The sequence below is a fragment of the Mustelus asterias genome, chromosome 9 (genome assembly GCF_964213995.1).
Source record: "Mustelus asterias chromosome 9, sMusAst1.hap1.1, whole genome shotgun sequence".
Taxonomy (NCBI): Eukaryota; Metazoa; Chordata; class Chondrichthyes; order Carcharhiniformes; family Triakidae; genus Mustelus; species Mustelus asterias.
This window is the reverse complement of record NC_135809.1, coordinates 104,507,089-104,522,902: the sequence shown is the minus strand read 5'-3', so window position 1 is coordinate 104,522,902 and position 15,814 is coordinate 104,507,089. Positions and strand designations below refer to the sequence as shown.

Here is a 15,814-nt window from a genome sequence, read left to right as displayed (position 1 = left end):
ACTCAAAGGACTGAGAATGAGAGGGTGTCAATTTAATTAGCAAACAAAGCAAAAAGGTTATGAGAAGCTTTTAGGCAGCAAGTGACTAAGGTCTGGGACACATTGCATTAGTGTGTGGGGAGGCTCGTTCAATTAAAGCACAAAGGAATTGCATTTTTATCTGAAAAGGGAGAACATGCAGCGAGATGGGAAGGCAGGAGAATGGGAGATTATTCAGAAAGCCGGTGCAGACAATGGGCTGAATGGCCTCCTGTGCTGTAACAGTTGTGATTATGAACCCAGTACCTTGGGACTAAATTCAATTCACGAGAGCTTATCTTTTATGTACCACCCACTTCCAAGTTGAGTGGAATACTGGGCAGGAGGGAGGAAACTAAAGAAAGCAATACACTGACTTCCATCTACCAGGCCTACAATAAATATGGTAAGCTTTACCAGCAAATGTATCCAAGTCCACTATTTCATTTTAAGAAAAACTGGTTTGTCTGGTCGATTTGGTCATTTTTAAAGGGAAAACATGCCAACCTAGAAAAGCAGCAAAAACTGACAGCTCCAAAAAACATTATAGATGCAGGGTTTACAAGGGATGGCATTGAAAATGCAATAGTGTAAAGCAGGTCACAGTTTAAATCAAATTCAGTTTCAGGGTTAGATTTATTTTATGAATACCATTGTACAGACTTGAGCCAACTGCTTCATCCACATGTTACAAACAAATAGGTCATGGCACGCTTAAGGATTGGTCTAATATTGTCAAAAATACACTGCAATTTTTTCCTTTTTAAAAAAATGCATGGGACTGATGTGTGTGCAAGTTACTGACTGGAGGTTTGCAATTCTGCTGGAACTGCCACTGCTCCATATTTCCACACATCTGTTGGCCAAGTGGTGGACACTTTCCCTTTCCCCAGTTATGCCACCATAATGTAAAAGGACCATGTCAAAGCAAATTGTGAACAGGCAAATTACAGAACACTACACTTTGCAGCAGTATGCTGTAGGAGACCAGGTTCCTAAACTCTGGCGATCCTAATGTGGCAACAGGTGACTAAGTCATTTTAATGGAAATCGTGGTCCTCATACCCCAAAGCGCCTGCAACTAACCTCCATTAGAACAACCCAAAAGATTGAGCCTAACAAGTTTTGTTTTTAAAAGCTACATTCAATAGATTAATCTTGCAGCTCAACTATTTTCAGGTCATACATTTCTGACTTGCGTTTGTGAACACAAGCAAATGGTTCCAATTGCATTCAGCTTTGCCCTCCCGCTGATCCTTACAGATTTTGACAGTCTCCAATTGTTGCTCCTGGGTGCCTTCCAACTGATCTAATGGCGATGATTGGATGTTGCCAATTTGAACAAATGAACTAAAGCTAGGAGCTGACAGCTAGCATTACAGAAGGGGGTGGCACCTCAGTGAATGGAAGAGCAGTTAAAATTAAGATTCCTACAAGTCAACTATTGTTCACTAGCCAATGAATAAAACCCACCGCTAGATCATGCAGAAAGTACAGTTAAACTTGTGAAAATTCAGATGCTAGTGTGATGACATCACAAAACTCATCCAATAAGCAGATCAAGGAGACACATTGGATAGTCAAGGCAAAGGAGAAGTACAGCTATTGGAGGGAGTTGGAAAAAAAAGGTGGTGGTTTATTTTTGGATAGCTATTGCAAGATCAATGTAGATGATGGGCTGAAATTATCTCCATACCCAAAGCTACATGTGGAGGTAAGGTAAAGCCACCATAGTCCCAGGAGACCATAGGGGAGAGCTCCAGATGACCAAAGGGAGAGCGCCAACAGAAAAATCTCAGGTCTGACAGCATTTGTGGAAAGAGAATAGAGCCATCAAGTCTGGATGATCCTTCGTCAGAGCATCTCTCCACAGATGCCTTCAGACATGTTGAGATTTTCCAGCATTTTTTTTTGTTTGTGTTTCAGAGTAATGGGGGAAGAGCTGACTGGTGGTAATTTAACCAGAGGATCAGCACACCTCAGGCAGGGGGTAAATGGGCCTTCATGAATAACCTCAGCTGGTATGGGAATTGAACCCACGGTGTTGGCATTGCTCTCTGTCACAAATCAGCCAACTGAGCTAACCAACTTCCCTACAGGACAACACAGCCAACAGTGTCACGGAAAAGGCTGCAAATTCTGAGCAAGCTGCTGGCCCAGACAAATTGTGGGATATGTTTGAGGCCTCTTACAGGAGTTGGATTCAGTATTCCAGGGTTGTGGAAAGATTTCAATTCAAACCAGCTGCTCCACATGATCAAGTTGAACAGCAGCTAAATATTTTAATATTCAACTATTTTAACAGCACTTCCAAAAATGAGTCAACATGAGTCTATAGCTACACATGGAGCCAATCTTCATCATTCAGCTGTACACAAAAGTTACCCTCCTGAAAAAAAAGGAATATTTTTAATGCCATTGACCCAACATTTGGCAGCACAGATCTCGAGCCCTATTGCAGGATGAGCGCAACAGTTCAGTGCAGTGACGAGGGAAACATTGTCAAACCAAAACCCCAGCTACTTTTGGATCCAAACTTCTGAAAAGGAAATTCTGCCATGCACATTGCCAGTTTTGGGGGGTTTATGAATGTTGGATGCAATCTCCATTTGAATGGAACAGTGTATACAAATTTGCCATGTTTTCATTAAAAAGTGGTTATGTTGGGTAATCTGCAGAATGAAGTGTCAGGTTGGTGCCAAAGTTAATCTGATATTTGTGGGTTTGAGTGCTACCAACTGGGCCCATGGCTAACAATGGTGTTAAGTCAGCAGCAGACTGTGCTGTAGACAGGTTTTCAGGCGTGTTTGCAGGAATCTGTACAAGCTTGATGGGTCACAATTTTAAATTTACTGCAATTCGCATTTTAACCCATATTGTAACTGTGACATATATTGATTGTCTTTTGAATTCTGTTATGGATTGGTCCATTTAGTACTCCCATGTTTTTAAACAGTACAATTATGAACGCTACACAATGTGCCAAAGATGGCACCCAGGCCACTTTTTAAAAAAATACATTGAAGCAAAGATCCTCAGGATATGTATTTGAAATTACAAGACCTTAAATTATTTATTCTTGCATTTTGTAGTCATAATGCATTCAATTGCTTAAAAAGGGCAAGAGATAACAGAAACCTTGACAAGAACTGGGAACTATAGACCAGTGGGCCCAGCATCATTAGTAGGGAAGTTGTTAGAGTCAACTAACAAGGATTTTCGGACACAGCATTTGGAATGCAGTTGTATAATCAGTCAGCATGGATTTTCAAAAGGGAAATCATGTTTGAGAAATCTACTAGAATTCTTTGAGGATGTAACTGGTAGAGTTGACCAGGAAGAACTGGAGGATGCAATTTGTTTAGACTTTCAGAAGGCTTTCGACTAGGTCTCACAGCAGATTACTAAATCAAAGTGCATTGGATTGTGGGATAAGCAGCTGGTTAGCAGACAGGAAGCACAGTTGGAATAAATGGGTCTTTTGATTGGCAGGTAATGACTAGTGGGGTACCACAGGGATCTGTACTAGGACCCCAATCATTCACATTTTATATTAATGATTTGGACGAGGGAACTAAATTGGAATAGGAGATTTCAGAAGTGGAAAAAGTAAATCTAAAAATGGGCAAGATAAGATAAGAAATAAAATGGAAATGGGGTGAAGGTGGAGGAAAGTTCATACTCGGAAGTTGAACTCAACATTTAGTCCAGAAGGCTGTAAAGTGCCCAATTGGAAGGTGTGGGATGTTTTACTGCAATTGTAGAGGGTGTTGGTGAGTAGTGTGCAGAGTTTTGGTGTCCTCAAGGGAGAATGTTCTTGCAATAGGGAGTGCAGCGAAGATTTACCAGGTTGATTCCTAGGATGGCAGGACTGTCATGAGGGGCCAACTCAGTTTGGATTATATATTCACTGGCATTTATGAGAGGGGGGTCCTCATAGAAACTTAGAAAATTCTAACAGGATTAGACATGGTAGATTCAGAAAGAGTGTTCCCCAAAAAGTTTTAGGACTGAGGTGGGGAGAAATGTCTTCACCCAGAGAGTGGTGAATCTGTGGAATTCACTACCATCTGATTTGATATACTCCTGGGGCGAACAGGATCAAAGGAATTGGTTTTGGCGGGGGGGGGGGGGGGGGGGGGTGGTAAAGAAAATCAGCCTTTTGAATATCAGCCATGATCATAATGAATGGTGGAGCAGGCTCGAAGGTCCTAGTAGCCTACTCCTGCTTCTATTTTCTATGTGTTTCTCTGATAAAAGACTAAATGTTGATTACACCACTCGTTACAAGCCAATGAAGAAATTTTATTCGCTGTTGCAGGAGGCTAAAGTACTTCATTTTCCTTTAACAACTTATTCCAAAAATGCTTTCATGATGCGTGCTTCCACTTTCTCAACACTAAATAAACATCTCATTCAATTGTAATTTTAAGTGTTCAATACTAATGCATCTGCCAGCTATAAACAGGTCTAGAATCAAAAATAGCATACAATCCCCATCCTTCTCTAACTAAGAGACACTCATCCCAGTCCCCAGAGCAAAGATACTAGATCGCTACCACCAAGTAAAATAGGATACATAGCATCTTACAACAGTGCTATGAAGTGAAACCTACAAAATACAAGGGGGTAACACCCAAGCAACACCAACATTTCTGAACCTACATGATCAAGAAGAGAGTGGTTAAGCCTGCATGCTTCTTAACCTTGTGCTAGTTTTTAAAATTGTTTGTCCACAAAGTGAATAGCTTTTGTATCCAACTAATCCTTACTTTAAAATTTAAATAGGATCACTCCACAACCTTTTAAAATCAAGGGAACATGATCAGGTTTGTGCAACGTGTCTGCAATTTAACCCAAGTACTGGTATCATTTAGCAAATCTGCATTATCCCTTCTAAAGGAAAAATATCCTTCCTAAGGGTGTCCAGAATTAAGCAATACTCCGGATGTGGTCTGACCAAGGCTTTAGAATAAAAAGAATCAAACACATTTGATATTCTAACATTCCATTAATTGCATTGTGTATCTGTGCACTAATTTCATGATCACAGACCTGGGCCAAATGCTTGTGCTCTTCCAAAGCTCAGTATCTCACCATTTAGAAAAGATTCAGTTTAATCTTTTTGATCCAAAGTGCCTCATTTTAGAGATTGATGGAAATTTATGGCATGAACTGCTACCTATGACATGCAGTACTAATTTCTATAGTTGCAGCTCCTTCATGTTATGAGGTGGGCTTCATAAACTAGCACTGCAAAAAAATGGCCTTGAAGTTTATACATTTAGGATTGATCAAACAAAATTTGGATCATAGAAATCATAGAAACCCTACAGTACAGAAAGAGGCCATTCGGCCCATCGAGTCTGCACCGACCACAATCCCACCCAGGCCCTACCCCCATATCCCTATATATTTACCCACTAATCCCTCTAACCTACACATTTCAGGACACTAAGGGCAATTTTTAGCATGGCCAATCAACCTAACCCGCACATCTTTGGACTGTGGGAGGAAACCGGAGCATCCGGAGGAAACCCACACAGACACGAGGAGAATGTGCAAACTCCACACAGACAGTGACCCAAGCCGGGAATGAGCAGAATGGCTGGTAAAATTAGCATAACAATTCCCCTACCTCAAGTCCATACAGCCGAATAACTAACCAGGAAGAGGTATTTCTTGGTCAAATTATCACCCAAGAAACCAATAATTTGAAAAGGGACAGACCCACAGTATCAAACTTAAAAAGCATACAATTGTGTAAAGATGGGTGGCAGGTCAGAAGATTAGACATAAAACAGGGAACAGCTTAACTAAAAGATTGAGGGAAAACTTAGTACGAGGGCTAGCCAGGGATTTTAAAACAAGTTTCTATGATATTTTTAGAAGTTAACAAAGTGAACCTTAATCCTATAGAAAGTCTGGAGAATGGATAATGGAGAACAAGGAGATGGCAGTTGAATCGAACAGATATTTTGCATCATGAAGATACAAGCAACATCCCAGAAATGGAATGGAAGGTGGAACTCAATTAGTCACCAGAGAAGTCACCACTTGAGTAAATTGGAGCTGTGGGCTGATGAGACCAGGTCCCAAATTTCATCCTAGGGTCTTAGTGCTAATGCGATCGTTGATGCATTGGTTTTAATTTTCCAAATCCCTTGATTCAGGGAAGGTCCCATTAGATTGACAAATGGAGAATGAGAGAAAGTGAAATTATCCATTTTGGCAGGAATAATAAAAAAAGCACATTACCTAAATGGAGATTACAGAACTGTGCATGAATCACAAAAGGCTAGAATGCAAATACAGCAAGTAATTAGGAAAGTTAGAACGTTATTTATTGCAAGGAGAATCGAATACAAAAACAGAAGTTTTGCTTCAGTTGTACAGGATACTGGGACCACATTTGGAGTGCAGTACTGGTCACCTTATTTAAGGAAGGATGTAAATGCATTGGAAGCAGCTCAGAAGGTTTACCAGACTAATAGGAATGGTTTTAGGAGGAAAGGTTAGACAGGATAGGCTTGTATCCACTGAAATGCAGTAGATTAAGAGGTGACTTGATTGAAATGTACAAGATCCGGAGGGGTCTTGACAAGGTGGATGTGGAGAGGTGTTTCCTCTTGTGGGAGAATCTAGAACTTGGGGTCACCCATTTAAAAAGAGAGGAGCTGAAAATGTTTAACTCGGGGTCATGAGACTTTGGAACTCTTACTCCCACAACCTTTTCAGGAGTCTTTGAATATTTTTAAAGGCAGAGGTGGATAGATTCTTGGTAAGCAGGGAGATGATGGATCATCAGGAGTAGGTGGAGTGCAGATGAGGATACTATCAGCCATGATCTCAATGGTGGAGAAGCCTAGAGGTTGAAAGGCAAACACCCACTCCTTGTTTGAATGTTCATATACAGAAATCTTAAGGGACTTTTACAAATCTGCATCAACATGTTTAGTTACAAAGGATATTCCCATTTATGGATGCTAACCAGCTTCAGAATTAATTTTTTAAAATTATCTTTACCTTAAATAGTCTCTACGACAGAGAATTAGGTTTGCTTTTGTGTAGAGTGTAGATCCAACTTCTCCAAGGCGGCAGTCACAACAGGCACATTTTAGACAGTCTTCATGCCAATATTTGTCCAGCGCCTTTAGCAGGTAACGATCCTTGATTTTGCGGTTGCAGCCAGCACAGCCTTTCTGCTTTCCTTTCGGCTGTACAGAAAGCATTGGTACACCTAGAATTCAAGAGGAACATTTAATTGAAAGATAAATTCTTCCTCCTCTCAAAGCTTTGTTGGGCAAGATCATAAGGAAGTTTACTCAATGATTAAATTTGAGCGATTAATTCCAGAACTGGAATTAACATTTATGATCTGGGGATAGTCCCAAAATGTTCCACTCAATTGTTATAGAGAACAGTCTTTCACAACCTGCAAGCTGTTTATTCATCTCACTTTTTAAACACCATATATTATCCTTTAAAATATTCAATTTTATTACACTTTGCAGATAGAACTTATATAGACCTTTCATGACCATGGAGTTCCACAAAAGCAAGTGCTTTGTGGGTTACAATCAAAGCAGGAATTGCAGCCAATTTGCAAACAAGGTCCCACAAGTGACCAGATTAACCTTTTTTTTTTGAGATGCTGATGGGGGGATAAAAATTGCCATGATTCCACTGCTCTTCATCATAACGTGGAATTTGATCAAGCCAAGGAGGCAGGTGGGTCCTCATTTTAACATCTCACCCAAAAGATAGATTCTTATCCAGAACTGCTTCAGTACTACAATGCAAGTGTCAGCCTAGATTTTGGATTGAAATCTAAGTTGGACTTGAACCCACTACTGACTAATTGAGAGGAAGCATCACCAAACCACAGCCAAGTGTTGCAAGGCAGCAGAGAAATCCTGAATTGCAGTAAAGAGATTGAGGCAAGCACTTGACTTGAGGGGCCTGGACGATGAGAGATCACTACTTCTGATCTCTGCTATCAACTTCCATTAGATGCAATTGTTCCTCAACCTGATTTCATGCACAATTGCAGGGATCCCAAGAACACGGAGTAAAAGCCAAAATCTATATACCATTCGGATGCATTGAATGTGCAATTACAAGTTCATCTTTTGTACAATAAATATTCAATTACAGATTGAAACAGTAAACAAAACCTTACAGGAGTTGTCTTTTGACAATTACATGATGAGGTCTTCATTTCATTATTTTTGGAAATTACTTTTAGAAATCTTGCATTCCTCAGATTAGCTGCACAGAACGAGAGAAATTTCCAACTGCTCAGTAGTTTAGGGTTCAGCTATCCCACGAGCATAGTATAACAATTTAATGTAGCTAGCTGCATGTGCCCAATTAAATATTGTTGCCTGTAAAATAGAATCCCATTTCTGCTGCTAACCATCTAATGAAGTTGCACACCCAACCTATCCACACTGAACTGGAGATCTATCTGTACTTTGTTTGAAAGGAAATTCTAGTTTGTGTTTAATTGGAAATGAACAATGCACCAGGATTTTCTCAATACAATGGCACAAATTACATTCAAGAAACATGAGCATACTCCCACGCGATCAATGTTTTTTTGGTTCTGTCATATTGTCCAAGATAAAACAACAAGCATGCCTCCTGTTCCCTTCAAAGCCCAGATTGACCAGTTTTGTTGCAACTTCACTTTATGGTATCCGTAGCCAAGTTCAACCCCTAACTTTTGATGAGGTGAAAATTTTCCATCTGTCCACAAAATGTCAAATCCTGCATTCAAGTGTTTGGGTTATTATTAAAACTGGGGCAATCAGCTGCAACATTGGAAACAAGAGGTTGTTTACCTCTTTGAATCTGCCGTGCCATCTAATCAGACTGCGGCTGATCTACAACTCCACCTTCTGCACCTGCACTATCCAATAGTTCTAGATTCCCTTAGTATCTACAAAGCTAGATGTGCTGTCTTGTGACCGAGTACCCACAGCCCCCTGGGAAGAGTGCCAAGATTCAGAGTCCCCGGTGAAGACAATACTCATCTGTGTCAAACGGTTGACAACAAGAGTCTGTGCCCTAGTTCTAATCTCATTAACCAGGGCGAGCAACTTCCCAGCAACTATCAAACCGCTTTAAGAATTTAGTACTTCAATTAGATCACACCTCACTCCCATAAACTCCAGGAAATACACACCAAGCCTACTCAACTCTTAGGGAGGGTGACCAAGGCTGGGACCAAAATATTGAAGGATATTTGAAGACAAACTATGCATCACATCTTACGAGGGTCCATCCAAAGACTGAGCGGAGGCCTATCCACACAAGACCACCAGAAGAAACGTTTGGCTAGTGGTGGGGTAGCTCTGTTAATCAAGGGCAACATTTTACAGTACTTAACATAATAGGAGCAGGAGTAGGCCATCTAGCCCCTCTAACCTGCTCCGCCATTCAATAAGATCATGGCTGATCTGATAGTGGGTTCAGTTCCACTTACCCGCCCGCTCCCCATAACCCTTAATTCCCTTACTGGTTAAAAATCTGAGACTTAAACACATTTAATGAGGTAGCCGCTTCTGCTTCATTGGGCGGAGAATTCCAAAGATTCACTACCCTCTGGGAGAAGTTCCTCCTCAACTCGGTTCTAAATTGACTCCCCCGTATTTTGGGGCTATGCCCCCTAGTTCTTGTTTCCATTGTAAGTGGAAATAACCTCGCTGCTTCTACCCTGTCTAGCCCCTTCATTATCTTATGTCTCTATAAGATCTCCCCTCAACCTTCTAAACTCCAATGAGTACAGGCCCAGTCTACTCAATCTCTCCTCATAAGCCAACCCCCTCATCTCCGGAATCAACCTGGTGAACCTTCTCTGTACCCCCTCCAAAGCTAATATATCCTTTCTTAAATAAGGGGACCAAAATTGTTCACAGTACTCTAGGTGCGGCCTCACCAGTACCTGTACAGTTGCAGCATGACCTCCCTGCTTTTATACTCCATCCCTCGCGATAAAGGCCAACATTCCATTTGTCTTCTTGATTACCTGCTGCACCTGCAAACCAAGTTTGAGATTCATGCACAAGGACCCCCAGGTCCCTCTGCACAGTAGCATGTTGTAATTTTTCACCGTTTAAATAATAGTCCATTTTACTATTATTCCTTCCAAAGTGGATAACCTCACACTTACCAACGTTATACTCCATCTGCCAGATCCTCACCCACTCACTTAGCCTATCCAAATCTCTCTGCAGACTTCCCGCATCCTCCACGCAATTTGCTTTCCCACTCATCTTTGTCATCTGCAAACTTTGTTACCCTACACTCGGTCCCCTCCTCCAGATCGAATATGTAGTGAGGTGGACTTGTCCAAAAGAGCAAGAGATGTGCAATTTGGCAATGGTAAAAGGCCATTTGCAGGAACAGTTTATAGGTCCCCTAACATTAGGTTTACATGGTAGGATAGGGCAATACAGGAAGAAATAAATGGATGAGAGAAAGGTACCACAATAATCATGCATCCTAGGATCTTAAAGAAATGGCTGCAGATATAGAATCCCTAGTGTGGAAAGAGGCCATTCAGCCCATCAAGTGTGCATAAAAGAATATCTTACCCAGGCCCAACTCCCCACCCTATCCTTGTAACCCTATGCATTTACTATGGCTAATCCACATAACCTACACATCTTTGGACTGATGGTCGACACTGGCTAGAACTTCCAAAATTCCTTAGATTTTGGGAAGGGTGCCAGTGGATTGGAAAATAGCTAACAAAACACATTTCACCAAAAAAGGAGACCAGTTAGCTGAACATCTGTCAATTGCTAGAATCCGTTGAGGATATAGCTGGATGTTTAGAAAAACTACTTGATCAGGCAGAGTCAACATGGGTTTGTGAAAATGAAATAGTGTTTCAACAATTGGAGTTTGAGAAAGTAACAAGTTGGATAAAGGATATCTCATTTGGGTAAAGTGCCATAAGATTACCATACAAGATTAGATGGTGTAGGGGGTAACATGATACTGGAGTCTGCACACTCATGTCTGCTGGGTTTCCTCCCACAGTCCAAAGATGTGCAGGTTAGATGGATTAGCTCTGGTAAGATTGGGGGCTATGGGGATAGGACAGTGGTCCAAAAGAGTTGAAATGATCTCCTGTTCCTGATACAATCCCTTCAACCCAGAAATCACTAAGCCTCCTTTGAACTCCCAAACATATCCTCTCAAAGCTGTATACAGTATTCCAGATGTGGTATCACCAAGGCTCCTATAATTCCATCCACCCAAGTATCCAAATCATTTAATAGATTACCATCTGCCGGGACTCTGCTTACCATTATTAAAATGTAGGAATTGCTGCTAGGAAATAATTGGTGGCACAAAAATCTTCAGACAATAAAAGGCAAATAAGCTTCAGTGTAGAAAACCACATGGCCAGTTTAGTGGGTCATTTAAACTAGAGTGGTTGGAGGCGCATACAAAATTCAAGCATTGCCATTGAATTGGAGGAGAGCAAGTGTCACAATAAAGGGAGAGGGCGATAAACCAGGAAACTACAAACTTCAACCTATGTTGTGGAAGTTACTAGAAATGGAGAAGATTAGAGCTGGGCCATTTTAGGAAGGAAAATAGGAAACACTTTGCACAAAAAGGCAGTAAGCCCACAATAGGCTGTAGACAGGGTCAACTGAAATTCAGGTCTTATTAGGCAAGGGCATTAGAGGAAATGCATTATAGGGATGGACATCAAATGCTGGCCTAGCCAGCGATGCCCAAGTCTTGTAACTGAATTTTACAAATTAGGCATAGGCATTTAGGATATGAATTAAGGGCAAGTAAATGGATTGGAGACACAGATCAGTGGCTGAATGGCCTGCTTTTCTCATCTTCAGCTTGGATGTAGATGGCAAGTGATCAAAATTCTTTGATGTATTTCAACACGAGGTATCTAGCATTTTCCCTACACAAAAATATGCAGTTATTCACACCCATGTCATCAACAGTTTAGTTGAAGGTTCACTCAAAATACTGGTTAAAGAGTCAAACCTACAAGAATGGGAATTCATTTTATTTGGTATAACAAAAACTAAACAATGAAACCTGAAAAACAGGATCTGAATTTCTGGCTCCATCTTTTAGATGCTGTTTGGTGCATTTCCAGCTGTTGCAAACTCATGTTAAAAAACTGAATGTGGAAGTAGCCAAGAGTGCCTTACATAGACACTACTACTGCCATAGCTACTTGCAAGATAAAATCCAGGGATGCATCCATAGCAGCCATTTGCAACCTGAACAGGATATTAATGCCTTTCACCTACATCTCTTCACTCAAGTAAACTGAGAAAAACAGTGAGGCACGACTTACACAAATTGTTAAGCCGCCTGAACTCTCAGCAAGTGAGCAGAGAAGCTTTCAGATTCACTTAGTTCAATTGATGCCATTTATCTTCATATCAAGATACAAAATAAACATATCATGCTTCCCCACATCAATGGGTTGTCTTGCTTGATAAAGGCTTCTTGCTATTCTCCAGCACTCCAAGATTCTCTCAGCACAAGTAATTCCCCCAGGCATTCCCTCAAGCCCTCTGCATCAGCAGCTTCTGCACATTCTACCTTAAGATCAAAAAGGTTTTCCAACATAGTAAAAAAGGTATTTTTCCACTGCCTGATTAACTAGACAAGTTAATGAATTGCTTGTCGCATCTTTGGGGAAATTGAAAAACTATCCCCATTCATCATATTAATTATCTTGCTTCCCTTTTGTTTGAAATATATTGACAAAGTAATATTTTTAATTGTATTTTCAGCCTTTGACTTTTTCCATAATACAACCCACATTTTAAAATTTGGTTTCTAAAGGTTAAGTTTGGTTTAAGGGGTAGGGAGTGTTATTAGTTGCCGGTTTTGGCAGTTAATTTTAACTAAGGGAAAGAAAGAGGTAGATGTGTTAGATGACAATGGCATGTATATTTACACATCGATACATAAATATTCAACCAGTTTCATCTCAAATTCCACACTTGGACTATAAAATTGCTCCAAGTCAAAGGGATATTCTTGATCCACGTTGAGCCTTTAGCATCTTACAATGATTGCACAAGAGTACCTTTTAGAGAGTTATATGTACAAGCAGATGATCCGAATACCTTCTACCCAAAAGCTTTGTAAAGTAGGCAAGTGAACTGTCCAGCTCACCATAAATGTAGTTTTAAATTAATCACTTCAGCACAGCTACTGAGACACTTCAGAGTCTCATCGCTCCAGTTCCCTCATCGCTGTCCCCTTGGGAAGAATGTTTTGATCATTCCCCATGGAGAGGGGGGTAACAAAAAGATTGTTAAAACTAGGAGGAGAGTTTCCCTGAAGAGCTAGGGTATCATCGCATAATGCCATAAACCTGCAAGACTCCAAACAGCCCTTTGGCACAGATTAATAGAAAGGACTTTCATTGCAAGAGGTGAAAGACTGAAAGATCATTGGAGGCAATTCACAAGGTTGATTCCTGAAATTAAGGCAATGCGTTATGAAGGAAGGTTGACCAGTTTGGGCCTATACTCATTGACATTTAGAAGAATGAGGATCGTGTCGAAACAAGATTGAGGGGACATGACAGTAGATGTTGAGGATGCTTCCCTCATGGGGCATGGGTTCAGAACAAAGGTCTCCATTTGAGATGAGGAATATTTTGGAAGGCTGTGAATCTTTGGAATTCTCTATCCCGATATCAGAGGATGCTGGGGTTATTTAAGATATTCAAGGCTCTAAGATTTACAAAGGGAGTCAAAGGGAGTAAGGGTGGAGTTTGAAGCCATGATCAGATGAACCATAATCTTATTGGCTAGCAGAGCAGCAAATTGCCTACCCTGCTCTTATACTCCTCATGCCTTCAAACTTGCACCAATCCAGTGTTAGTGGCATTCCGAGGAGCAGACAGATTGGACGGATTATTAGCAGTTAAAAAATGATCCTGATCACAAAAAAACTGGATTCAGACAAATCTGACCATCTCCAGGAAAAGGCTGAGGTGATTAACTAGATTTCAAGCAAAGATGAGTTCTTATACAGATGGAGGTAGAGCACTCCACTCCTATAGGAATAGGAAGCGTTTTCTTCAATGCTTCATAGTACTCTAGTTGTGGGATCCTATATTACTGGCTATATAAAGTTACATACAAGATTCAACAATATTGCTGAATAGACTAGAGTGAATGCATACTGTTCACAGCATTAAGTGCTTCAAGTTGTGTCCTGACTAATCCATGGACTCAAACTGCAGAATTCCCAGCATTTATGTGCAAGTATTAGAAGCTACGAGACAAAATAAGGTCTTGTATTTTTCTTAAGCACGATTAATTGCTACATCATTTAGGAGTGGCTTCTGAAATTAGGTGAAGAACTGGTCTAAGAGAAGCTAGATAAAATCTACCCTTTCCCAGATGATTAATCCCAAAAATCAAATTCTTCTAGGGTCGGCTACAACTACACAAGTCAATTTTGCATTTCCCAAGTCCGGCAGCAGACATGTTTAACTTGCTCCTTTCACATCCTCTTCCCCATTCTGAAATACATATGGATTGCGATATGTTGACAAGTGCATCAATTTTAAGATATCAGCCCAATTTGAAATATTGCTATAAATATGTTTGCAGTTATTACAATTAAGTTTGAAACCAAGATGTTTAAACAACACTTGCTACTAAATATTCAACTGCTCAGTTGACAGCTGATGTGAACAGGTTGTACATCCGTTATCAAATGGTAGCTGCCTTTAAAAAAGTTTCAAATGTAATATTTTAGTTTCAGCTAAAAATTACTCTGGCATAACCAGATTTCCATCTTACTGAATTATTTGATTTGTTACATTATACAGTGAAAAGTATTTTTTCTTGCATGCGATACAGACAAAGCATACCATGAATTATATATCATGCAGCATCAGTAAGGACAAACAGGCAGTTGAGTTAGAGTTCTGGATTATGCAAACTTTAAGGTCATTTTTAATCAAAATAGGAACATTTCCAATTTTCTTTCCCTGCTAAAGGGAGGTGAAATAACTGGAATCTAGTTCTGCCTCATTCGAAGCTCCAGCACCACTTTCATTGGAGATTCAATAGGCCATTTTGGCTCTCAGCTGATTCTTGCCACACTAACCCCCTATCCTGTAGCATTCATAAAATCTTAAAAATTGACCCGAGTGTTGAATATACTCAACAACTGGAGCATCCACAACTCAATCTCTACCCAACAGAAATGAAGGAATGGCTGACCCTGTATTCAGAGGCCGAGACCCTGTGTTCAATGCCCAGCATCCACCTTATCAAGCCCCTTAAGATCTGTTTCAATTAGACCACCTCAACTCCAGGGAATAACCTAGTCTACTCATTCTTGTTCATAGAACAGTCCTCTCATTCTAGGGAACAAACGCAGTGAATTTTCATTGCACTCACTAGGGCAAGTATGTCCTTTCTTAGGCAAGGAGACCAAAACTGCACAGCACTTCCCAAATGTGGCCACAACAATGCCCCTATATGATGGTTAAGAGATGTTTTTATTCTTATTCTCTGATCCCATTGAACTAACGTGTCATTTGCTTTATAATTAGTTGCTATACCTGCGATTCATGAGAAAGGGCACCCAGATCCCTTTTAACGCAAATATTTCCCAGTTCCACTGTTTTAGAAAATTATTCTGCGTAATATTTCCTCCTGAAGTGAAAATGTTCACACTTTCTGCTGCATTCCATTTGCCAAGTTCTTGCCCACACATCTTTTGCAACCTCACCATATACTTTCTCGCTTAGCTTGGT

General features: G+C 40.5%; 1 protein-coding gene across 3 annotated transcripts in view; it reads right to left on the bottom strand.

Annotated features, from left to right (window-relative positions):
* The window catches only part of lmo1 (LIM domain only 1), a 41,656-nt gene that overhangs the window by 9,251 nt on the left and 16,591 nt on the right, over window positions 1-15,814 (bottom strand). For all 3 annotated transcript variants that reach the window (XM_078221273.1, XM_078221274.1, XM_078221275.1), the window contains exon 2: window positions 7,045-7,258. In XM_078221273.1, coding sequence (XP_078077399.1) covers window positions 7,045-7,258 — 214 coding nt within the window. The remainder of the gene's footprint in view (window positions 1-7,044; window positions 7,259-15,814) is intronic.